Raw genomic sequence first — 23,260 nt, 5'->3', positions numbered from 1 at the left:
CTGCACTTACCTGGCTGGGGGCTCATCCAAAGCACACAGCACTGTGTTTAGAATCTCCTCTACCCGAGACTGGAAAGACAAAATAAATGAAACTGTAGAAGAAATTTTACATACAAATTTCTGATTAGCTGAGAAGATTGAACTCACTATTCTTTTGCATCTTCTCCAACATTTTTATAAATAAACTGTAAAATAGCAGAACTTATTTACTGGATGTCAGAGCCAATATCTAGGCAGCTTTTATATGCACAAATCCAACCTGTACTTCTTACAATTTGGGAGTTTCAAGTCTGTTATTAGTTGCAAGGTCCTACTCCTGCTGTCCTCACACCAATACAAGAGTTTTCACAACAGCAGGAAAATCTCCCAAACCAGCAGCCCCTTGCCCACCCCTGCAAAAAAACAGTTTCATGTCTGAGGAGGTCAGGAATGAAATATCTGCCATCACTAACCAAGAGTGAATCCAGCTAAGAACACCCTCCCCTCATCAATGCCAGTACCACCTTTTGCTGCAGATACACCTCCAACTCTCCCCCTGAGGAGTCTCTGACTTCAGAGAAACTATTTTTGCTCTTAGCTAGGTTTGAAGCTCTTTGTGCTGTGACCTGCTGCCAGCCCCAGTCCCCTCAGTGGTGGTCAGTTCTGCCAAAGAACACACAGGAGCCCAGGTGGAGTCTTCATCCCAGAGCTGGGTAAAGCTGCCAGGAGACAAACCTCAGAGATTCTCCTCGAGAGGTCAACGTCCTCCAACCTGTACAAAACACCTTGGAGAGTAACTAACAGGTCGCTGGAGAAGTCTCTTATGAACTCAGCCAGGCTCCCCAGGGGCAGCACGCAGAGCCAGGACTTGACCAGAGTCACATCAAATTCCATCAAGTATTTCTTTTCTCTCATCCGTTCCAGCAGGGTCCTTCTGGAGGAGAGACAAAACAAAATCTTCAGGATTCCAAGGAAAAAAAGCCATGAGCTTGTGCAGCCCACAGAGGAGTCTCCTCCTCATGAGGATCAGTGGGAGTCCCCAGGGCCTAGGGGTGACACAGCAGAACCAAACCACTGAGCACAAGCACTCAGAGAAAATAAAACTTCAGGTCTTGCTCAGACTCTACACAACACAAGCAGCTTTAGCTCCCACCTGCTCCCTGGCTGGCAGAACTGGGAGTTTGTGTTTGGGGGGTCACACCATACCCAGCTGGGCTACACTCGGTGACCTCTGAGCCACCAGTGTGGCTGTGCCCAAATACCCCAAACATCCTCCCTCAACATGCTACATTTCATACTCTTTAAAAGCAAGGGAGGGGAAAAACCAAAAAATGAGATGAGGAGGGCACAGGGACCTCTGGAAAACTCACGCATTCCACTTCTTCCTGGTTTCAGCAAATGGAAGCCCTTCCAGCCCTGCCCAGACATCCTCCTCCACCAGCCCGTGTTCCTGCTGCAGGGGAGCAGCAAAGGAATGCAGAAGGGGAAGGATCCACACCCACTGGTCTACATCACGTTCAATGCACCTCTGGCACAAGTTTGTCAGGTCGACCTTCAAGCTAAATAAAAAAAGAAAACAAAACAAACACTGAGTGAAAGAACAGCTTTATGCTGGCCTTGAAAAAACTCCAGGGGTGTGGGAGGCTACGTTTCAATCTCCCTATGTGCCTTCAATTAACCTCTGGTCATTATTTTAACTCCATCTACTCTTCATTGCAAAGGGTACCTGTCCAGGTTTAAGGCCCAGAGCTGCAATGTTACTGAATCTCTCTGCACAGACCCTGCTGCTGGAGCACTGGGAAGACCCAATCCTTTATCTACAGTCTCCCCATGAGCCCCCCCAGCCCTGTGACACCCACACAGAGAAGGACTCCAGAAAGAAATGCAATGGCTGCAGCTGTGTGAGTAAAGAACTCCAAATCCAGTGCCAGGTAAGCAGTCAGATTACAATGTGATAAACAGGGACTCCAGGAGAAACCAACCAAAAAGTGTGGAATGATGCACTGCAGCCTTGCCTGGATGTTAGCCCTGCTTCAAGCAGGTGGCTGGAACTGAGACCTCCAAAGATACCTTCAAATGTAATTTTTTCTCTGGTTCTCTGGCAGTACAGAGCTGGATTCCTGTTTTGTCAAAGCAGCACCAGCCTGGTCAGTTAGAAGGTACATAGAGCACTTACTTGGTAACTCCTGCAAAATCCTGTTTGAGGTGATGAATCTCATTCTGTACATCTTGTGGTGATACCCAATCCAAGCACAAGATGCTGCACAGCTCAGCCAGGTCACTTGCAAGTACAAAGAGTGAACAGTTCTCAAGTACCATGAGAATGGTGAGCCCCAGAGCCAGTTTGCTTTGGATGACTCTGTCCTCTGGAGCTGCTTCTGGTGCAAGGAAAGGGAGAGCTATTTTCTTCATGTATTTTAGCAGCAAATCATTCACCTGGGACAAAGAAGAGAAGAAACAAACCAAGCATGGCATTAGTCTTTCTCTTCTGAAACCAATGTCTTCTGCCAGTTCCAGTGAGGCCACAGGACAAGAAGGAGCAGCCTTGACAACCAAAAAAAGCAATGTGGCATTTCTGTCACATTTCCTAATTATGTCAAGTAAGAAATTTTGGATTCCATAAGCCCTGCTGACATCACTGCTTAGAACAGGATCAGGAGCTTCTCCCAAAAAGCAGGCAGGTTTGGAGCAAGAGATAAGTGCAAAGAAGTTGTTAGTGACAGAACAACTGGCAGCAAAACTTAATGGCTTAGGAAATCAATATCTGGACAAAAACCCACTCAGGTACGAAGTCATCACGTCACAGCCCTACTGCAACCCCCATGGGGTCTCAGAACCACACTGAGGTGCACAGGTTGACTGAAGTCCCCAAGGCAGTCAGTGACAGTCACCCCAGAAGCAATCCCACTGCTTCTGTACGTGAACTTCTACTGGAAAATCAAAATTAACCCAACGAGCTCAACAGCAAAATTAAAGTTTGTGTTCAGTAATGGAATGTTTTCTGTCTCTGTGCAAGAGAAGGGATTACCTGCTCTGTGCTGAAGTTTAGCTCTCTCCACAGCATTGCCTTGCCATCAAACACCCGCTGAGCTACTGCAACATTATGGAACTGTTTCAGCTGCCAGAAGAAATTCCTCAGATTGTCAGGACTCCAGGTTCCAAGAATGCTGAAGATACTTTCTAACATAATATTGGCAGCTATTTTCTTCCCTTCCACCACTTCCTTGTTTTTATCAAAAGTTAAGTATTTTTTAAACTTGGAAGGCTTTGCACACACAATGTCATCGTACTGGTGCCACTCTGGAACAGCAACACAGGGAGAACACAGGAAAACAACCATTGCAATCAGGTGCCTTTTCCCTTCCAGCTGCCTCAGCAATACCTTCAGCAGCCCACTGAGCTCCCAGCTTCAGACAGGGCTGCCTGCCAGGAATGCTGGGCCACAGGACAGCAGGGATCACCCCAAGGTGCAGGTCCAGCCTGCAGAGCTCACCTCCATTGTTGAGAAAGTTCCTGTTTATCAATAAGCAGCGATTCACAGGTTGATTGGATTCTGAACTCTTGTAAATGAACTCGTAGTCCCCCTTCCCACAGGTCACCCAGTACTTGTAAGGAATGTATTGATCCAGGACTTCTCTGCTGAGAGTTACAGCACCTTCAATGAGGTATCCATGTTCTCCCAGATGCCTTGGAAACACAAACACAGCAAAGGCAGGCAAAGGACAGGTTAGCTGATCTACAGACCTCTTTTTCCATGCATTGCTCCATTTTTAAATAGGAATGGTGACTGTTCTTTCACAAGAACATTTTAGAACAGTTTTCTCTACTGTGAAATCTTTGCTGCAACCCCCACCTGTGAGGACAGAGCCACCCCTTGCACAGTTGCTGAGGCCCCAGAGGGACCCCGTTCTCAGAGCAGGGAACACTCACCGGGTGCAGTTCAGCTCACAGATGTTGTCCTTCCAGCTGGTGTAGGAAGGAATGCCCTGAGCCCTGATGAACACTTTATCGGTATCAGGGTTGAGCTTGAAGTCTTTGGATAATATTGCATGGAAATACACTGTAACACCCTCATTTCGCCTCACAGAACTGCAGGAGAGAATTGGAAGAGAAAGAGGAAGGATTCTTTTGGGATTTTTTAATTGCACAAATCACTGTAGAGCTCAAATCAGACTCTAACTACCAGCTGAGTGGTTGCAGGACCCATAAACTCTGGCAGCAGTTCACTCAGACTGATGTTTGAGCCAGCCTAGTGCAAAGCCCAGTGCAAAAAGGAAAAATGGGCTCCTAAAGGCAGCAGGAGATGCTCTGGTCCAGCAGTCACCTGGAATGGCTACACTTTCCACCCCTTCCAGCTCATAGACATTAACCAAAATATCAAAACAGCTCTTCACACTATTCACCTGAAGTGTTGTGTGTGTGAAGCATATGTTGCTCATAAGAGCAAGAAATAAGAGAATAATATTTTTTATCCATCATATGTTCAAGCAAGTTCAACATATCACCCATACTGCAGCCCCCATTCAACACTGGTTCTTTCATGCACAACCACTTCAGCTCAGTTTCAAGGCAATTCCACATGTCCAAGATACGTACTGACCCAATCCCAGCACCTCAGTCTGGAATCCTGAGTCCTCTTCACAGCAACTCCTGTTAGTGAAGAATTATGGGGAGCAGCAGGGCTGTTCTCACCTTTCTTTAATGTTTTCCACAGGCTTCTGGTTCCTTTTTTCCTTTTTGTTCTTGGGGCTGTCTGCTGCAGCCACAGCACCCTCCTTCCTGGCAGCCTCGGCTCCTTGGCTCAGACTTGTCTTCTCACTCACGTTAGGCATTTTCTCACCTGGGGTCTCATTTTTCTCTTTCGTGTTTGCATTCTGCAAGAGGGAGACAACGCCCAATCAAACAGGAGACCTGGAAGCCCAGCATCTCCGTGTGGGCGATTGAGAGACGGGACTCCTGGTGCAAGCAAGAAGCCATTTATTGTTTCTACAACTCAGTTTATATACTCCTACAGCCTTAGGTAAAATCTTTCACTGCTAAGCAATAACCACATTATTAATGTTTCTTAGCTCCATTGCTTAACCACAGTCTTGCACCTGCAATCTTGCCTGACCACCTTTAAACAAAGCCAAATTCCTTTCCATTTCCTTCCTCTCGGGGGCCTGGAGGTCGAGGTGACCCCGGGAATGCAGAAGTCCTTGCTTCCCAGCCCGCACAGCCAAAGAAGAAGTCTGAATGTGCAGGGTCAGCTGCTCAAGGTTATTTATTTTCTTATATAGAACATGCTTTCTCAAGGAGCTGCGCTCTGTCTAGCAGGTCAGTCTGTGGCAGACTCCCACTCTCTTGGGGTGGTGTTACCATTTTATACCAAAAACTATATGTGCTATGTTTACAATAATGTGCCAATATCTATCATTTATGTTGGACAGTGTGTCTCTACCTGAAACCAATATAAAAGTGTCACCAGCACAGCAAGACATGGAGGGCAAGAGAAAGTAAAAGGAGATCAGGACACACCCAAATCCCTCCATCTTGTCCCCTTGAACCCCTTATTTTAAACCCCTAAAATTCTACTTTTTCATCCTGTGTGAATTCAACTACCACCCTACTCAAACCCGTGTAGCTTGTAATTCCTCATACAAAGTCAGCAGTTTTTTCCATGGGCTAACATTGAAGCCACAGATGTTTTTGACTTTTTGCCAAGGTCTCTGAGCCCCCTTCCAGGCAGCCAGAGGGATGTCCCGGGTTTCCTCACGTTCCTTACATTTCTGTTTGATGTCCCAGGGCTTCTGGCCCACCAGGGTCAAGATGCCATCATCCAGCAACTGTGCAGCACTTTCTGCTCTACTGCCAATCTGCCCCCCAAGACTGGTGCACCACCAGCTTCATCCTCCTGGAAACACTTCAAACACTGATCCCTTGCTGAGGGAAGCTGCTGGCTAAGGAAAACAGCCCATGATGGAAGATGAGCCCAACCCAAACACACTGCCAAGCAGTCAGCTCAGTGAGCCACAGATCCCAGAGGATGGGCATAAAGAAAGTGAAACCACAGCAACTTCCAGCTTACCAGGCCTGTGTGTGAACAGAGCACAGGCACCTGCAAACCACAAAATCCCTTCACGCACGGGGATCCCAGAGCTCTCCAGAGAGCTGGCTGGAGAGACGCCTCCCAGTCCTGGGGGCAACTGAGCAACCCCTCAGTGAGTGCTGGGCTATAACTGTCATCCAGGAGAACAGAACTCAAATTAGAGCCTCTCCATAGTCCTCCCCAATTCATCCCTATATTCCTGGGCTGCTGCTCCTCAGCCTCACTGACAGCATGAATAAGTCACACTGGCAAAGGGAAGCTGTGCCCACTGGAACACTCACCAGAGCTCACTCACACTCACCTTGACAGTGGAATTGGTCCCTTTCTGCTTGGGCGCCTTTCCAGCCTGCAGGCCCTGAGCCCCAGGGGAGGTCTTGGTCTCAGGCTTGCTTTGAGGGACTCCCTTGGCAGGAGGCAGCCCAGAGGGACTCGCTCCCTGCTCTGCTGGCAGCAGCTCCTTGCTGCTGTCCCAGGCCTGGGAACCTGCTGTGGCTGCTGGCCCCTGGCCAGGGGAACCACTGCCCCATTTCACATCACCCCTGGCTGTTCTTCTGTGCTCAGTTGTTCCATCCTCCACCTTGTCCCGTGGGGCTGTGGCACTGGGAGTTGGGGCAGCCCCCCCAGCTGTGCTGCTCTGCTCTGCAGGGCTCAGTCTCTCTGTTTCTGGGCTGCTAGCTTTCTTCCCCGGGTGTGCCAAATTCTTGTTGCCTTCAGGTGTGTCTCCACTGGCATCAGTACATCCCTGTCCATCAGCACCTGGTTTTGCTCCCTCACCGCTGGGAGGTTGGATTTCTTGAGGAGCAACACTTGTGTCAGTCAACTCTGCTGTTTGAGCTGGTGCTGTGCTTTGAGGAAGCAGAGAGTCCTGTTCCCCAGAGATGGACTTCTTTGCTTTCTATTAAAAAAACAAAGACCACAATTTCTGTTTATTCATTGCCAAAGGGAAACTCTTTATCACCTCATCCATTGCAGCAAGTACAGACATCTTCCTGCTACATGGGGCTAACAGAGAATGATCAGGAAGAGGAGGGACAAGATCAGCCAGTGAAATGCAAATAACTCTTGAGAAGTGTGTAGGTTTAATATTCAAGACTTGCTCAGCAGGAGCACAGAGCAGCACTGCAGTGTCTAAGCTGACTCGTGTAATTTGTGGTTTCCCCCAGCACCGCAGCTCCGCAGGCACAACACAGAGTCAGCAAACACAGCAAGCTTCTCCTGGAGGAAGCCAGGCAGCAGCTCCCCGACGTGGACAAAGGGAAGTGGGGGATGCAGCCTGGCCTCCTCACTTCACACAAGAGAGCAACAAGTCACAGCTGCTCCCCAGCAGGACCCTCACCTTTCTCACCAGGGAAGCCACCTCAACAGAGTCTCCAGCTCCACGCTGAGCCGAGGGCTCTGCGTTGCTCTCTGGAGCTGTGACATCCTCCAGCAGTGAGGATCCCTCTTCCTCCTGCCATGTCTCAGCAGAATTGGGAGATCCACCCGCGGTGTCAGGTGTGGTGTCAGGCAGAGCTCTTGCTCTGTCCATCAGCGACTCGGCCTCTGTCTCCTTTGTTTCAGTGGTGGAAGGAGGCCCAGCAACACCTTCTCCCTTCACCTCTTCCTCTGCATCAGGGACTGCAGGGATCTGCACCTCTCTTCTCTCTGAAATCGAGGGAAATAGATTGTTAAACTGGAAACTCACCCCCCAGTGGGGTCGCAGGATGATTTGGGTTGGACGGGACATTAAAGCTCTTGCTCCACCTCTGCCACAGGCAGGGACACCTTACACTGAACCAGGTCACTCCAAGTCCCTGGGTGGGGGAAAGAATTAGAAAAAGAGGCAAAACTTGTGGGTTGAGATAAACACAGTTTAATAGGACAGAAAAGGAAAATTATAATAACCATGAAGAACATGGTTATGCAAGTGATGCACAGTGTGCTTGCTCACCACCCTCTGAGCAATGCCCAGCCAGCCCCTGAGCAGTGGCCCTCACCCCTCAGCCAAATCCCTGCAGTGTGTCCTTCAGCACCATGCCCTGTAACATCCCTCTGGGCTCTGGGGCAGCTCTCCTGCCTCTGCCCCCTCCCAGCTCCTCGCTGCCCAGGCAGCCTGGGAGCCTGAGAAGTCCTTGGCTGAGCCATCAGACTGTTATCAACAGCAGCCTCCTCCTGAGCCCAAAAACAGCTCTGAACCCGCTCCTGGGAACAGCAAACTGTCCCAGCCGAAGTCATGAACACACAGGAGCTGTTTGTTTCTCCCTGTTCAGCCCTCACGAGCCATGCCACCACACTCCCTTACAGCCTCCTGCCCTCTCCAAGGCCCTGCCAGATGCAGAATATTTAAGCATTGATGTAGAGCTCCATCCCTGTCCCTCCTGCAGACACGGATGCAGCAGCAGTGCTGGCAACCAGCTGCCCGTGCCAGTGCCTGGAGGCCAGCATGGCAGCGACAGGACAGCGGCACGTCCCAGGCTGGCACTGTGACCGCTCCCACTCCGCTGAGGGCTTTCCAGGAAGGCAGAGGAAACTCTTTATCTTCACAGCTTTACCCAGTCCTTCAAAAACACGTGGAGGAGCTACAGGCCCAGTCAGGCAGCAGAGCAGATCTCTGCTTTCGGCATGGGTTTCACAGGCTCCTCTACACCGCCTCCACCCCAATTCTGAGAGCAAAAGCTCTGAACCTCAGCTACTTTGGATGTTCTTCCCACAGCATTCCAGAGCTGGAGATCCCAGGTGTGTTTCCCTGCCATGCTGGAGTGCAGAGGGATTTGCTAAGAATTGACCCTGTTGGCACTGCAGCAGCTTGATTCTGATCTAGTGTGCTTTTCTAGGATCACATTCTCCCTGTCAACAAACCAAAAGCCATTCTGGTGGCTTGGGTCATTTGATCTTAAAGAAAAGGATTAGGAAACATTTCTCCAGCATAACCGTGTTGTGTACTTGATTCTGTCTCTGTTCAGCAAGGCAGAATTAGTTGTGTTGTCAAACACAACTCAAGGGTGAGTTCTAAATCTAACAACAAGCTGCAAATCAGAAATTCTGTGTCAAGAAGGACTCAACCAGTCTTTTAACATAAAAACCAGCATTACTTCATTGCCAAAACAGAAACCAGTTCAACACTGGAGACATGAGTGTGGAGACTGTGTGTAGGATGTGTCACCAACTAAATCGCTTCTCTGTCTCCTGACAGTCACTGCAAAATGAAGAAAACTGTCTCTGGTCAGGAATGCCAGTGGAGGTTGAGATGAGAGACTGGGAGGGGAATCTGGGATGAGAGCAGAGTGGAACGACCTGGGCAGAGCAGAGCCCAGAGCCACACAGGCAGCCTGTGGTCAGTGCGCAGCCCCAGGGCAGCCCGGCCCGGCCGAGTCCCGGGGCCCAGGGCCGGTGCCCAGCGCGGCCCCACAGCGCTGCAGGGGCCGGGCAGGCCTTGCCTGGCACCCAAGGGGAGCAGACAGGGCCGGGGAAGACACAAACATCGGCACAGCGTGAGGCAACACAGCCGCGTCACCTCCTCCTCTGCCCTTTTATTGTCACGAAGGGATCTGCGACACTGGAGAGCCGGGCCGGGAGCGTGAGGGGAACCACAGCGCTCAAAGGCAAACACACACAAACAGCCAGCGCTCCTCCGCGCTGAGGGCCCGTGCTCCCACCCAAGGCCTGGCTCCCCTTTCCCGAGCCCTGCCTGGGGCTGCTCCGCCGGGCAGGGCCGTGGCCGGAGGGCGGGGCAGGGCCGCGGCCAGGAACGGGGCCGGTTCTAGCGGCGGGACCGGGCCGGGAGCGGGGCCGGGGGTCGGGGCCAGTTCTAGCGGTGGGACCGGGGGGCGGGGCCGGTTCTAGCGGCGGGACCGGACCGGGAGCGGGGCCGGTTCTAGCGGCGGGACCGGGCCGGGAGCAGGGCCGGGACCGGGCCGGGGCCATGCCCGCGGGTCGCTGCCCATGAGGGGCCTGCCCCGTGGGCGGGGCCTGTATGCAAATGACGCCGTCTCGCTCCCAGCGGACTGGCGGCACTCCGCCCCCTCGGGAGATATGCAAACGAGCAGGGTGGATGGGCCAATGGCGTGGCGAGTGAGCGGCCGCATGCAAATGAGACAGTTATGTGATGAGGGGCGGGGCTAGCGCGGCTCCCGGGGGGCGCCGGGACGGCCCGGGGGTGGGGGGGCACCGGGAGAACCGGGGAGGGAGACGGGCCAGAACCGGGGGCACCGCGGGGTAGCGGCGTCCCGGGTGAACGGGGAGGAGATGGGAGTCCCCGGGGACACACCGGAGGGCTCCGGGCAGATTGAGGATCAGAGTGCACCGGGGAAATGGGGGCGCACGAAGGCGCCCCGGAGGCACCGGGAGGGTGCAGCGGGACCCGGAGCCCGCAGTGCCGCCTGCCCCGGAGCCGCGACTGCCCCTGCCCCGCAGCCCCCCAGGCCCGGCACCCCGTGCCGCCTCTCGCCGCCCCGGCAGCGCGACTTACCGAGTGACCGGGCACCGGCACCTGCAGCGCCCGCTCATCCCCCGGCTCCGCCGAGTCCCGCCTGGACAAGTTTCGTTTCTCCGTCGAGCCGCCAACTTTCGTTTTTGCAGTCACGGTCCCCGCCCAGCCCGGACCGCCCCGGCCAATCCCGGCCCCGGCCGCCGCCCCCGGGCGGCTCTCGATGGGTCCCGCCCCGCCGGGCATCTCTGGGGGTCCGTCCCGGTACCCCCGAGCATCCCCCCACCCATCAGCCCAGCGCCCGTGTCCCCGGCCGGCGCAGGGACGCCGGACAGGGCCCGGCAGCAGCAGGGCAGGGCAGATGTGCTGGAGGAGAAAACTTTGTGCTGGTCCCGACAAACAAAAGCGGATTCCGCAGTCAAAAGTAGGGGCACGGCTGGTGCCCCATCCCGGATCTGACCAGGACCAAGCCGAAGACGGGCTCCCAGCAGCCCTGCCCTCCACTAGTGCTCACACAGGTTTGAGCCCGCACACATTCCTAAACAGCCAGCCCGCTTTACCCCCATGTCCCCGTTTTCCCCCTCCCGGCATCCCCATGGTGCAGCAAGAACTCACAGCTCAGTGCGCTCCAGGGCAGGACCCAGAGCCCCGGCAGGTGTGTGGCTCCCGGGCACCTGTGCTGCCCTTCCAGCACCTCCGGCCGGCGGCGGGAGCTGTGCGGAACGTGCCCTCGGGCTCGGCTCATCTGCACTACCCCAGCCTGCTTTCAGTTTCTTTTCCCTGGCAGGCTCAGCAGCACCCAGAAGGTAACTTCCCCTTCCCACACAAAAGGAAAAAGCTTTCCCTCAGGAAGGCAGAGATAACACTGACTCATTAGCAGTTTCTGGTTTATTACAGCCTCGCTGTCAGCCGAGGGCAGTTCAGGGAAACGGAATTCCTGACCCTGCCCAGCCCACCAGGTGCTGTCCCCATCACACAGCCTGGTGTCACCGTGCCTGTCCTCTCGGCAGGGCCCAGGCCAGGGGCTGCACCCCAGGGTGACAGCCCAGCCCTGACCCGTGTGTCTGCGGCAGTGTTTGGCACAACACCCCACAGACAAGGTAAGGATAAAAAAGGTAAATGTTATGTATAGTAAATATAATTCGCGCCATTCCTTGTATGAAATATGTAATATTGGATGCTTGTTAAATCATGCCCGTTGTATTAGTTCCTCCCCCCCTCCACCCCACCCCTTTTTTGCAGGCGAGACTGAGTGTATACTGGAAACTGATTTACAAGTAAACGGATGTGGCTCGGCCGGGAGATGGGTCATTGTCTGTGCTGATCCTCTGTGCTGATCGTCCAAGATGGATATGGAAATACTCAGACGGATCCATGTGAATGAAGCCTTCCCGTAAACGCTCAACATTGAATTTTTTCTCCTCATCACCAAAAAGAAATCCTTATTAACATATGGACTCCGAATAGAAGAAAGGACTGATTGCTAAAACCTTGGCCTCAGGCAGAATTTTCCCTATAAAAACCGCCTGTGCCAGGATGGAGGTGTGTGGGCATAGGAGAAAACCTCTGCTGAGGCTGACTCCTTGTTGCACACCCAGGGTCGACCCCGGGCTCGGCTCTGTCCTTTCTGTGTGGCTGGCTAGATAGAATTTGACCGCTAATAAAATTATTTTTATTTTTTATTCTGGCTAAAACAAACTCTCGTTTATAACAGTAAATATAAAAATCAGTAAGGAGCACAATCCCAGATGTTTTCCCTTTCCCAGCAGCTGGAGGCTAAGCCCTTGTGTTCGCTTGGAAGGCAGCAGAGCAGCCCTGAAGCAGCTTTGAGAGCTCAGCCTACATCACCACTGTAGCAGCACAGAACATGGAAAAGGTCCAGAATTAAAACAGTTGTTTAAAAAATTACAGCAGCTCCCTGGAGGAAGGATGGCTTTGCACTGGTCACTGCGACAGGGAACAGTTCTGTCCCACAGCCCGTGTGGGGCTGGGCTGGTGCTGCTTTGTCCATCTTGGTGTGGGACATGGGGACAGTGCATCCCCATGCCCAGAGGTCTGCCTGGGGCAGGTGGCTCCCACGGAGGCTGTTGGTGTCACTGGGGTGGCACAGGACACAGCCCAAACTGGTCTCACTGGATGAGCCCGGTGCTCTCAGTGGTGCCAATGAGAGGCTCTGCCCTGCTGCCCCCCAGCTCTGCTCCTCCGCAATGCTCTGGGACAGGAGAGGGGGAAGCAGAGTCAAGGCAAGGCTCATATCCTGGTTCTGGCTGGAATAGAGGGAATTTTATCCCCAGGAACGGGTTCAGAGCTGTTTTTGGGCTCAGGAGGAGGCTGCTGTTGATAACAGTCTGATGGCTCAGCCAAGGACTTCTCAGGCTCCCAGGCTGCCTGGGCAGCGAGGAGCTGGGAGGGGGCAGAGACAGGAGAGCTGCCCCAGAGCCCAGAAGGATGTTGCAGAGCACAGGGCATGGTGCTGAAGGAAACACTGCAGGGATATGGCTGAGGGGTGAGGGCCACTGCTCAGGGGCTGGCTGGGCATTGCTCAGAGGGTGGTGAGCAAGCACACTGTGCATCACCTGCTTTGGATATTCCTTTATGGTTATTGTAATTTTCTTTTTCTTTTCTGTCCTATTAAACTGCCTTCATCTCAGCTCAAGAGTTTTACCTTTTCTCTGATTCTGCCCCACCCCTCTGCAGGGGAAGGGAAGTTGTGCTGAGCTGCTGCTGGGTTGAATCACCAGAGCTGACCACAAATCCCCTAGGCTGGGGAGACCCAATTCTTGGGAGATGCTCCAGCTCACCCTCCCAGGAGTCCCTGCAGCCCCCACACTGCTGCCCTGCAGCTGGACAGGTCAGATCCCCATGGGAGTCCTCCAGAGCCACACTCATCCTGTCCTGGGAGAGCAGCCCAGAGCCTCACCTGCCTCCTCCCAGCTGGGGAAATGCTGGAATCCTTCTAAGTCTGCAGACAGGAGGACTTGGAGAACGGGGTCCTGAGGGCAGAGAAACCTGGGCTGGGGGAGTGCTGGCCATTCCCCATCCCCCCGGGGCAGAGTCCCCAGCCATCCCAGCAGGAACACACTGCCCTTCCCAGTGCCCCAGCCTCCAGCTCTGTGAGATGGAGGTGCCTGGGATAGTGATGGACCACCAGAGAGGCCAGCACAGAGCCCGGGGAGGGCAGCTGCGCTGAGCCCATCAGCCACACCCTCCCACACACCTGCAGGCCACTGAAGGCCAGCGAGAGGCCGTGCCTGCGCAGCTCCTGCAGCAGCTCTGCCAGCCCCAGCACCGCCGTGTAATCAATGCTGCTGACGTGGCAGCAGTCCAGCACCACAGAGCGTGCTGGAGATGCTGCTGGAAGAGCATAAGGTCATGTCCCAACATGTCCAGAAATGAGCAGCCTAGGGGTCCCAGCCCTCAGAGCCAGGGCAGGGCGGGCAGGGGTGGGACAGCTGCGCTGTCACCGCTCGCACACGCAGTCCCTGGGCCTGGGCGGCACCTGCCACCCACACCAGAGTGATGCAGGCGGTGACAGCCATGTCCCCAGGACACGCAGGGAGCACTGTACCTGCCAGAGCACGGCTGCACACCGAGTCCCTCAGGTGCTCCACGGCTGGGAAGTGCAGGCTGCTCCCTGGCTGCACCAGCAGCACGGCCCCCTCTGACACCTGTGGGGGCAGACAGCCACAGGGAGCTCAGGGCTGTGACCTTCCCCAGGGACAACTGCCCGTGTCACCCACTGCCCTCCTGGATGGACTGGGAGAAAGCAGGAGCCCCCATTCCTCAGGGAAACCCTCCTGCACACAGCCCAGCGTCAGCAGGGCAGGGACGGCAATGCCTCCCTCTCCTGATGTCCAGTCTGAGGCTGTTCCCTTCCTCCTGCTCTTTGAAAGGGTCCCTGTGCCGTGCCTGTGGCAGACTGGGGACAGCAAGAACAGGTCAGGAGCATCCTGCACCCCAGTGCCCTCAGGAGTCCCCTCCCAGCTCCCTGGCCCTGCCACATCCAAGGGAGTGAGAAGCTGACTTGTAAGGAATTCTCAAAATCTGACAGAAAGCTCACACAGTTTTGTACATGTGTGTGCAAACTCTGAGATGAGCTGTGCTGGCTTAGGAAGGCCATGGAATAAAGATGACATTGTTGGGAGAGAGATTGAACTAGAAACAAGTTTCAACAAGTTTCAAATGATGGCCTTGCAAAAACACCAGACATTTTAGAGAATCAGAACTGTGAAAGATGCATTGTGGCATTACATGGGGTAAAAATACAGGTGATTGGAGTTAGAAGTAATAGCAGCATTGTGTGGCAAAAGCTAATAGGCTGATAAACATTTCTAAGGTATTGTAACCAGGAAATAGTTTGGCTTCTAATGGAATGGCATTGAGTTATACATCTCTTATGTCTCACCCTTCATCAAGACTGATAACGGAATAAAATCTTTTAAAACGCCTCTCCATTGCCCCATCTCTGAAAAGCTGGGAAAACCAACACAAGGGCAGAAGTGGAGCTCACCTTTATCGGGGGCCTGGCAATGGAGTAGAGCAGGAGAACCCCAGAAACCAGCACCCCGGCCACAATTCCATACTGGACCTCCCAGAAGCAGAGCAGGAATGTCACACAGAGGGGCACAAGGTCCAGCCCTGCAAGAGAGAGAAGCCAGGCTCGGCTGTGGCTGGTCCTGGTGCCACAGGGTGCAGGTGGCTGGGGCAGCTTCGGTGGAGCTCTGGGTGGGAGCCCTTGGAAGGGGCTGTGAACTGTGAACTGTCCCCATTGCATGACAAAGGACCCGGGAACCGTGGGCAGCCACACGATGGGACACTTAAGAGTGATGGGACACTTAAGAGACAGTGATGGGACACTCAGAGACCAGCCCCAGACTTTTGTATGCCTGTGAGGCGATAAAAGCTCACAGGCTCCTTTGTTCTGGATCCCTCCTCAGAAACACCCAACTCAAGCTTTTATTCTGTTATTTAGTCATGGCACCATGATTAAATTATTTTAAGGATCTGGACACATGAGACTCTCCTATGGGAAACCTGGGGTAGAGCCAGAGAGTAAAGCTGGTCTGTGTGAGTGGGGCAGGGGGGAGCCGCCAAGGGGCCTCAGTCCCAGCTCAGGGGGGCGAGTGTGACTGCCGGCGTGGCTCCTGGATGCTGGACTGGGAAGTGTCCTAAACAGGGGGATTGCTCACTGCCCACGGATGCCCTCACTCTTAACCCGCCACAGCGTCCGGAAGATGCCAGCGTCAAACATGGGCACCACGGCCGAGATGATGACGGCGGCCAGAGCCGCTTTGGGGATGTAGCAGAAGAGAGAGGTGAGGTACGCCAGGGACAGCAGGACCAGGGCACCTGCGGGAGGGGGGACCCTGAGCACCCCAGCACCCAGGGATCCCCAACACCCAGGGGTCCCCAACACCCAGAGGTCTCCACACCCAGGGATCCACCCAGAGATCCCCAACACCCAGGGGTCCCTGGCACCCAGGGGTCCCCACACCCACGGATCCCCAACACCCAGAGGTCTCCACACCCAGGGATCCCCAACACCCAGGGATCCCAAACACACAGGGATCCCCAGCACCCAGGGGTCCCCGGCACCCAGGGGTCCCCAGCACCCAGGGGTCCTCAACACCCAGGGGTCCTCAACACCCAAGGATCCCCAACACCCAGGGGTCCCTGGCATGGGCAGCAGCCCGGGGGCAGGGCAGGGCAGGGCAGGGCAGGGCAGGACCTGTGAGGAGCCCTCCCGCGGGGGTGCAGACCCCTGACTGAGCATTCACCGCCGTCCTGAAACGCAAACCCACACGTGCCAGGCTGTGCAGGGCCGGGGGCTGGGGCTGCTCCTGCCCACTGCCCAGACCCCACCCAGGAGAGCCGCCCGCCCTGTCAGCCAGGAGCACCAGCAAGCCCCCGGCCTCCAGGACCGCACAGCAGGAAGGGAAGTGGCCCTCAGCAAAGGGAAGAGGGACACATGCATAGCCCACCAAGGTGGGCTGCTGGGGACCAGGGCACGAGCTCAGGGATGGGACCTACTGGGGACAGCACAGTCTTCCACTCAGGATCTTGCAGAGCTCCCTCACCACGCAGCCCCAGTGAGAGCCCTGCTCCCCCTCCTGCTACCCACCGGCCAAAGCTGCCCGTGATGGGGTACGAGGAGACGAAGGAGCCCAGGACATTGGCAACACCTGAGGAGACAAAGGAGAGGGGCCGGGGAGGCACTGCTGTGCCTGTGTCCCCAGGACTGCCCAGATGGGGATCCCAGGCAGCCCAGGGGCTGTGGGACACCCAGCCCCACCCATGCCATCCTGAGCAAGCATCTCTTACCCAGAGCCAGCAGCTCCTGGTCGGGGTCAATCCTGTAACCATTCTGTGAGGCTGAAAGGAGATGGTGGCATTGGCCTGAGGCTCACACAGGCACCTGCCATGCACACGGAGTGAAACCAGCAGCAACTGGGACAGCGTGGGCCCTGTCCTGGCACCCCTTTGACACAGGAGCACCCCGTGGGCCCTGTCCTGGCACCCCTTTGACACAGGAGCACCCCGAGACAACATTCACCTCCTGGGCAAATTTCATCTGTGCACCCCACAGGACCCCTCCTGCCAGCCCATGCTGTGAACTGGAGCCCAGTCCCTCCCAATGGCCCAAAAGGAACAGCACCTTCCCTAGCACCCCAAGCCCTTACAGAGACCCCTCCCCAGCACCCCGAGCCCCCGCAGAGACCCCCTGGGAGCACAGGCCAGGACCCTGGCCCAGCCCTACCAAAAGCCTTGGCGATGGCGATGGTCTCCAGCAGCCCCATGAGCGGCACCACGGCCAGCCCGACCCCCATGTCCTGGGAGGAAGGATCCAGTCAGGGGGGGCTGGGACCCAGCACATGCAGGAGGGAGCAGAGCAGCCCCTGGGGAGCTGCCAGCACCCACCTGCACCATGCTCTGGAAGGGGACGGTGCCGTTGGGCGCTGCCAGGGAGAAGCGTGGTGGCCGGAAGGCTGGCAGGCCCTGGGGGATGCTGCCGGTGAGCCTGAAGGGCTGGGAGCCCATCACCTGGAAGGAGTAAGCCACCAGGCCAGCAAACAGGACAACGAGAGCATTGCGTGCTGCCAAAGTGGAGAGAGCAACCCTGAAAGCTGCCCAGAGCCCAGGGCAGCGGGAGCAGGGCAGGAGATGCACATCTGAGCTGCTGGGGACCTCCCAGCCTTTGGAGGGGGCACAGTGGCAGGAGCCTTGGGACATTGTCTTCCCTGACCCACCTCTAGGTCTTGCCTCCTGCCAGCCTGGGTTTCCCAGTTTCAGGCCCTGCCTTCCCTGACCGAAAGAGATGAGCCCCTGGGAGGGGATGGGACAAGGTGTCGCCCTGTTCTTTTAAGGGTCTGATATTTACATATTTTTACTGAGTTTTCTCACACTGTTCATATAAACAATGATTGTTTTTCATTCTTCTCTGTGGGTGAAGAGAATTGATGGACTGTTAGTTTGACCAATATGGTTGGAGAGGTGGCAGTTTCACCCTCTGATCCACTGTCACTTTTGCTACTGTATAGAGTAGAGTCAGAAAATCAAGTTTGCCTTTTTCAGTTCTTTTTCTTTCCTTTTACATCTGGCCTGGTTCTTTATTTTGTGTCACAGTGTGACAGTAGGGGACAGCTAACACACCTGTGGCAGAGATCCAGACAATCAGGTAGCTGATCCTGACAGCCAGTGGTTCTGTGGGGGCAGCTTGGGGCATGTGGCTCTTCATGGCCCGGAGCCCTGCCAGCGTGGCCAGGCAGCTCAGCCCCAGCACAGCGTCCCCAGCCCTGCAAGAGGCACATCAGTGCCACCCCAAACATGCTGTGAGAGCTCCCACACAGCCTGGGGCAGGGGGGTTGTGTCCCAGCCGAGAAATCAGTCCAAGCTGTGACCACAGATTGGAGTGAAGCGGCTGCAGGGCAGGGAGCAGGGCAGGCTGGTGCTGACCTGGTCTCCCCGATCCTCCGCAGTGTCTCATAGAGCTGCAGGAAGAACTGCCTCGGGATGCCCTGCAGCCCCAGGATGTTCTGTGCAGGCAGACAAAGTGTGCTGGCAGCCCGGCCCCGTGACCGCAGCCCTTGGCCAACGCCGGCCTGGAGCTGCTGCCAGAGGCTCTGATTTGGGTTAACCGCAAAGGAAGTGTGGCAGCCCAGCAGAGCCTCAGGTCCCTGGGATGCCAGCGAGGGGCTGCTGGGGCTGCAAACCACCCCCGGCTTCCAATTTGCAAACCCGAATTTGCCAGAGAATCGCTCAGTGCCTCCTGCAAGTGACCAAATCCCATGTCCTGGTCTTACTGGTGTCCTGGATGCCACCAGCTGGTCACCAGGAGAGGGTGTGTTCAGCCTGGTCTGCTCTGCTCAGGGATCAGCAGAACCACTGGCGGGGGGTCCCAGGACCCCTTTGGGGCTTCCTCCCCCAGCACCAAGGACATCACCCAGCCCAGTGCTAAATATCCCAGTTGCACAGCACTAGGAGAGAGCTGGAGAGGCAGCCAGGACAGGGGGCAGGTCCTACCTTGATCTGGTTGAAGCTAATGGTGATGGAAGCAGCTGATGTAAACCCCTTAATGACAGGGCAGGAAATGAAATCCAGAAGGAATCCTGCATGGGATGGCAGGCAGTGAGCACGCTCCTGACCCCAGTGTGCCAGCAGGACAATCCCAGTGTCCCAGAGAGCAGCGAGGAGGAAGGAAAAACTACAGGCTGTACAGCAACATCCTAAGCATACATCTGTGCATGGCAGGAGCATCTCACCGAGGCGCAGGAGCCCCATGGCCAGCTGAATGCAGCCAGAGAGGAAGGCGAGCAGGACGGCATAGACGGGCTGGTGGAAGGCGTATGAGGAGACCAGCAGGGACATGATGGCCGTGGGACCCAGCGTCACGTCCTTGGCCGTGCCCAGGAAGCAGTAGACAAAGCAGCCCATGAAGGAGGAATAGAGGCCGTACTGCAGGGGGACAGAAGGGGCACTGGCACAGCCCTGGGAGCCGGGAGAGGCCGGACACCTCCCGGACTGGGAAGGCTGGGCTGATCTCGGGTCACTCCAGGCCCTTTGGCACACGCATGGCATCCTGCCCGGGAAATGGGCCCTGCCCGGCACAGCGCCGGGCGGCTCCGGGAGCGGGGTCCCGGATCACCCCGGCCGGAGGCAGCCCGGGGAGCGGCAGGTCCGCGGCTCCCGGCCCCGGGCCCGGCACCCACCTGCGGCGGCAGCCCGGCCAGCTCGGCGTAGGCCAGCGCCTGGGGCACGGCGGTCAGTCCCACGGCCAGCCCGGCCAGCAGGTCCAGCGGCAGCCACGCCCGGGAGTACCGCGGCAGCCAGCGCAGCACCGGCAGCGCCGGGCGCGGACACCGGGACCCCGACATGGCCGGGACCCCGCGGGCCGGGGCCGGTACCGGAGCGGAGCGGGACCCCGCGGGCCGGGGCTGCGCGGAGCCGCCGGTGCCAGCCCGGCACCGACCGCGGCTCCGCCCGCGCCGGATCTGAGCGGCCGGGGCGCCTCATGTGACCGGGGTGAGGAGGAGCCGGGGCGGCCGGAGGAGCCGCCGAGCCCCGCTGCCGGTGCGGAGCCGGTGGCGGTGCCGGTGCCGGTGGCGGTGCCGGTGCCATGCGGCCCTGGGCGCTGGTGCTGCTGCTGGGCGCGCTCTGCCCCGGCGGAGCCGCGGCCCCGGCCCGCAATGTGCTGCTGCTCCTGGGTGAGTGCGGCCTGGCCCAGCCCCGGAGCCGGCCCGGACCCCCCTGCCCGGGGCTCGGCGCCGGGGGCATCCCGCGGCTGCGAGAGAGGGACGGTGCCGTGCTCCTCTGCATCCCCTCCGCAGCACCGCCCGGGGCACCCGCAGCCCGCGTGCTCCCGGTATCATCAGTGCCCCCGGCCTTGTCCCCGTGCCCGGTCCGGGACAGCCCCGGGCTGACCCCGCACCCGTCCCGCAGCCGATGACGGCGGCTTTGAGAGCGGCGCCTACAACAACTCGGCCATCCGCACGCCGAACCTGGACGCGCTGGCCCGGCGCGCTTTGGTCTTCCAGAACGCCTTCACCTCCGTGAGCAGCTGCTCCCCGAGCCGGGCCAGCATCCTGACCGGTTTACCTCAGGTAGGAGCACTTGCCTGTGCCGGGCCAGGGCTGCCAGCCCACGGCAGGTGTCACGAGCACAGCTGGACGTGTTTTGGAGCTGGGCTGGCAGCCCCGGTCCGACCGTGCCGTGTCCCCTCACCTGCAGCACCAGAACGGGATGTACGGGCTGCACCAGGACGTGCATCACTTCAACTCCTTCGACGGCGTGCGGAGCCTGCCCCAGCTGCTCGGCCATGCAGGCGTCCGGACAGGTAGGAGCTGGGACAGGCAGGAGCTGGGACCGGCAGGGAACACCAAACAGACACTGGCAGAGCTAAACTGCCCATGGGCCAGGGAGCCCTGCCTGGACCTGTGGCTGTCCCCACAGAAAGGAGACAGCAGCAGCCACATCCCCCCTGCACTGCTTCTGGCACAGCAGCTGTCTGCATTCTCACAGGGATAATTGGGAAGAAGCATGTGGGGCCAGGGGCTGTGTACCCCTTCGACTTTGCCTACACAGAGGAGAACAGTTCAGTCCTGCAGGTTGGGAGAAACATCACCCGGATCAAGATGCTCGTCCGGCAGTTCCTGCAGAGCCAGGACGAGAGGTGAGACTTCCTCCTTGTCCTGGGAATGGCTGTCGGGAGGAGGGAAGCTGGCTTCACTGAAGATGTGTCCCCATGGCCCAGCTGGTCACAAACAGGAAGGAGCCCCTTGTCCCTGGGTTCCCCTATATCCAGATTAGGTGGGGGGAGTCCTGCTGACCCCAGCTCGCCACGGCACAGCCCAGCAAGGTCTCCAGGTAGTCCTTTGCTTCACCACCTCCACCTCCTCCCTTTCCATCCCTAGGCCTTTCTTCCTCTATGTTGCCTTCCACGACCCCCACCGCTGCGGGCACTCCCAGCCCCAGTATGGAGTCTTTTGTGAGAAGTTTGGCAATGGAGAGAGCGGGATGGGCTGGATCCCTGATTGGAAGCCACAGATTTACCACCCGGAGCAAGTGCAGGTGAGAACCTGTGGGAATGTGTGGGGTTCTGTGGGGCTGCATATGATGGCAGCCTCTGAAGGAGCCAAGGCTGCCCCCAGCTTGTCACTGCCCCCAGTGTCACAGCAAGAGCTGGCGAAGGCACAGGGGCCTGTGTCAGCCACGTGCCCCTTTCCCTGTCTCCGTTTAGGTCCCTGCCTTTGTCCCAGACACGCTGGCTGCCCGGGAGGACCTCGCTGCCCAGTACACGACCATCGGGCGCATGGACCAAGGTGGGAGCCATGGCTGGGCTGGGGCTGAGCTCTGCAGCCCGTCCCTCCCCCCTGAGCTCTGCCCTTCCTCTCACAGGGATCGGGCTGGTGCTGGAGGAGCTGCGCCGTGCCGGCTTCCTCAACAGCACCCTGGTGATCTACACCTCCGACAATGGCATCCCCTTCCCCGGCGGCAGGACCAACCTCTACCGCTCGGGCACCGCCCAGCCGCTGCTCCTCTCCTCCCCCGAGCACCCCCAGCGCTGGGGGCAAGTCAGCCCGGCCTTCGCCAGCCTCCTGGGTAAGAGCTGAGGGAGGGAGGCAGCACAGCTGTGCCTGGGGCTGTGGGCTGCTCCCCACCCTCCCTACACCAAAACTCAGGGTCCTGTCCCTGGGGGCAGCCCTGAGCCCTCAGCATTGGCAGGGCCAGTGCAGGGAAGGGAGAGGAGGGAGGACGGAACAGGGTCCCCTGCAGGGACACCATCCCTGGGGACCTTTCTGCCCCTCTCTGGAGCTGAGTTTCCTCCCACAGTGCCCGTCCCTGCTCTCACTCTTTTCCTCCCCTCCAGACCTGACACCAACCATTCTGGACTGGTTCTCCATCCCTTACCCTGCTTACAGCATCTTTGGCACCAGGCGGGTGCAGCTCACAGGAAAGTCTCTCCTGCCAGCCCTGGAGTCAGAGCAGCCCTGGGCCACCGCCTTCAGCAGCCAGAGCCACCACGAGGTGACCATGTACTACCCCATGCGAGCCATCCAGCACCAGCAGTTCCGCCTCATCCACAACCTCAACTACAAGATGCCCTTCCCCATCGACCAGGACTTCTATGTCTCGCCCACCTTCCAGGACCTGCTGAACCGCACCAGGGCGGGGCAGCCGACGCACTGGAACAAGAGCCTGCACCAGTACTACTACCGGGCCCGCTGGGAGCTCTTTGACTGCAGCCGTGACCCCGCTGAGAGCCAGAACCTGGCCCCCGACCCCCGCTACGCCAGCGTCCTGCAGCTGCTGCGTGCGCAGCTCCTCAAGTGGCAGTGGGACACGGGGGACCCCTGGGTGTGCGCCCCCGACGGTGTCCTGGAGGAGAAACTGAGCCCCCAGTGCCGGCCGCTGCACAACGAGCTGTGAGTGCCACCTGTGCCCGGGACAGCGCTGCGCTCCTGTGGGGCACGAGGGCTCGGAGCAGGAGTGTGATGGGCTGGTCCCAAACCCCGGGTGGCACCACAAGGCTCTGCCCTCTCTGCTGCTGGCACCGCCTGGGCCCAGAGCACTGAGGGATTCCTGGTGCCTTGGCTCTCAGCCAGAGGAGCTAAAAGGCCAAGCTGCCCCTCAATAAAGCCTCTGGAGGATAAGGCTCCATTTTCACCTGGAGCTGAGCACACATCTGTAGCAGCCCCGAGCTTGGAGGCAGCAGGACAGGCCAAGGGCCTCTGTGGCACAGTCAGGGCTGCAGGAACAGCTGGGGACCCCCAATGTTCTGGGAAGCAGGGCAA

The 23,260-nt window shown here is 57.3% G+C and overlaps 3 protein-coding genes across 14 annotated transcripts in view; 1 reads left to right on the top strand and 2 right to left on the bottom strand.

Moving 5' to 3' along the window:
• The window catches only part of RNF213 (ring finger protein 213), a 46,559-nt gene extending 35,331 nt beyond the window's left edge, over positions 1–11,228 (bottom strand). Inside the window, exons 1-11 of one of the 3 annotated variants that reach the window (XM_085556565.1) lie at positions 11,088–11,228; positions 7,404–7,711; positions 6,369–6,962; positions 4,672–4,853; positions 3,910–4,068; positions 3,473–3,666; positions 3,008–3,279; positions 2,156–2,415; positions 1,350–1,538; positions 715–913; positions 11–69 (exon numbers count right to left, since the gene is read on the bottom strand). In XM_085556565.1, the coding sequence (XP_085412691.1) occupies positions 11–69; positions 715–913; positions 1,350–1,538; positions 2,156–2,415; positions 3,008–3,279; positions 3,473–3,666; positions 3,910–4,068; positions 4,672–4,853; positions 6,369–6,962; positions 7,404–7,595 (2,300 nt within the window). In that variant the 5' untranslated portion in view covers positions 7,596–7,711; positions 11,088–11,228. Of the gene's footprint in view, positions 1–10; positions 70–714; positions 914–1,349; positions 1,539–2,155; positions 2,416–3,007; positions 3,280–3,472; positions 3,667–3,909; positions 4,069–4,671; positions 4,854–6,368; positions 6,963–7,403; positions 7,712–10,514; positions 10,627–11,087 lie in introns of those variants that run through there. The other 2 variants (XM_021534191.3, XM_085556566.1) reach the window with 2 other exon arrangements.
• A 114-nt stretch (positions 11,229–11,342) lies between these two features.
• On the bottom strand, positions 11,343–19,962 carry SLC26A11 (solute carrier family 26 member 11). 10 transcript variants are annotated; one of them, XR_014949277.1, is made up of 16 exons: positions 19,679–19,957; positions 19,232–19,424; positions 18,993–19,078; positions 18,426–18,505; positions 18,123–18,265; positions 17,391–17,566; positions 17,230–17,302; positions 16,794–16,844; positions 16,594–16,654; positions 16,201–16,256; positions 15,662–15,821; positions 14,983–15,110; positions 14,041–14,140; positions 13,690–13,826; positions 13,393–13,465; positions 11,343–12,684 (listed from the first exon to the last, which is right to left on the bottom strand). XR_014949277.1 is itself a non-coding variant. In XM_085556581.1 (16 exons), exons 2-16 carry the CDS (start codon positions 19,292–19,294, stop codon positions 12,602–12,604), a joined length of 1,473 nt encoding a protein of 490 aa, XP_085412707.1. In that variant the 5' UTR covers positions 19,295–19,424; positions 19,679–19,962; the 3' UTR covers positions 11,343–12,601. The 10 variants fall into 10 exon arrangements, 8 of the variants coding, with proteins under 8 accessions (XP_085412707.1, XP_085412702.1, XP_021389775.3 ...); XR_014949278.1 differs by having other exon boundaries at positions 13,690–13,823; XM_085556581.1 differs by having other exon boundaries at positions 15,681–15,821; positions 18,426–18,527; positions 19,679–19,962.
• Positions 19,963–19,978: 16 nt separating this feature from the next.
• SGSH (N-sulfoglucosamine sulfohydrolase) lies at positions 19,979–23,138 on the top strand. The gene is made up of 8 exons (XM_021534112.3): positions 19,979–20,173; positions 20,409–20,569; positions 20,697–20,802; positions 20,988–21,138; positions 21,380–21,536; positions 21,706–21,787; positions 21,864–22,067; positions 22,336–23,138. Exons 1-8 carry the CDS (start codon positions 20,086–20,088, stop codon positions 22,893–22,895), a joined length of 1,509 nt encoding a protein of 502 aa, XP_021389787.3. The 5' UTR covers positions 19,979–20,085; the 3' UTR covers positions 22,896–23,138.
• The last annotated feature ends 122 nt before the right edge of the window (positions 23,139–23,260 follow it).

This window comes from Lonchura striata, chromosome 18 (genome assembly GCF_050655825.1).
Source record: "Lonchura striata isolate lonStrDom1 chromosome 18, ASM5065582v1, whole genome shotgun sequence".
In the NCBI taxonomy this organism is placed as follows: domain Eukaryota; kingdom Metazoa; phylum Chordata; class Aves; order Passeriformes; family Estrildidae; genus Lonchura; species Lonchura striata.
Note: the sequence above shows the minus strand (reverse complement) of the source record. Positions and strands in the feature narration are given on the sequence as shown.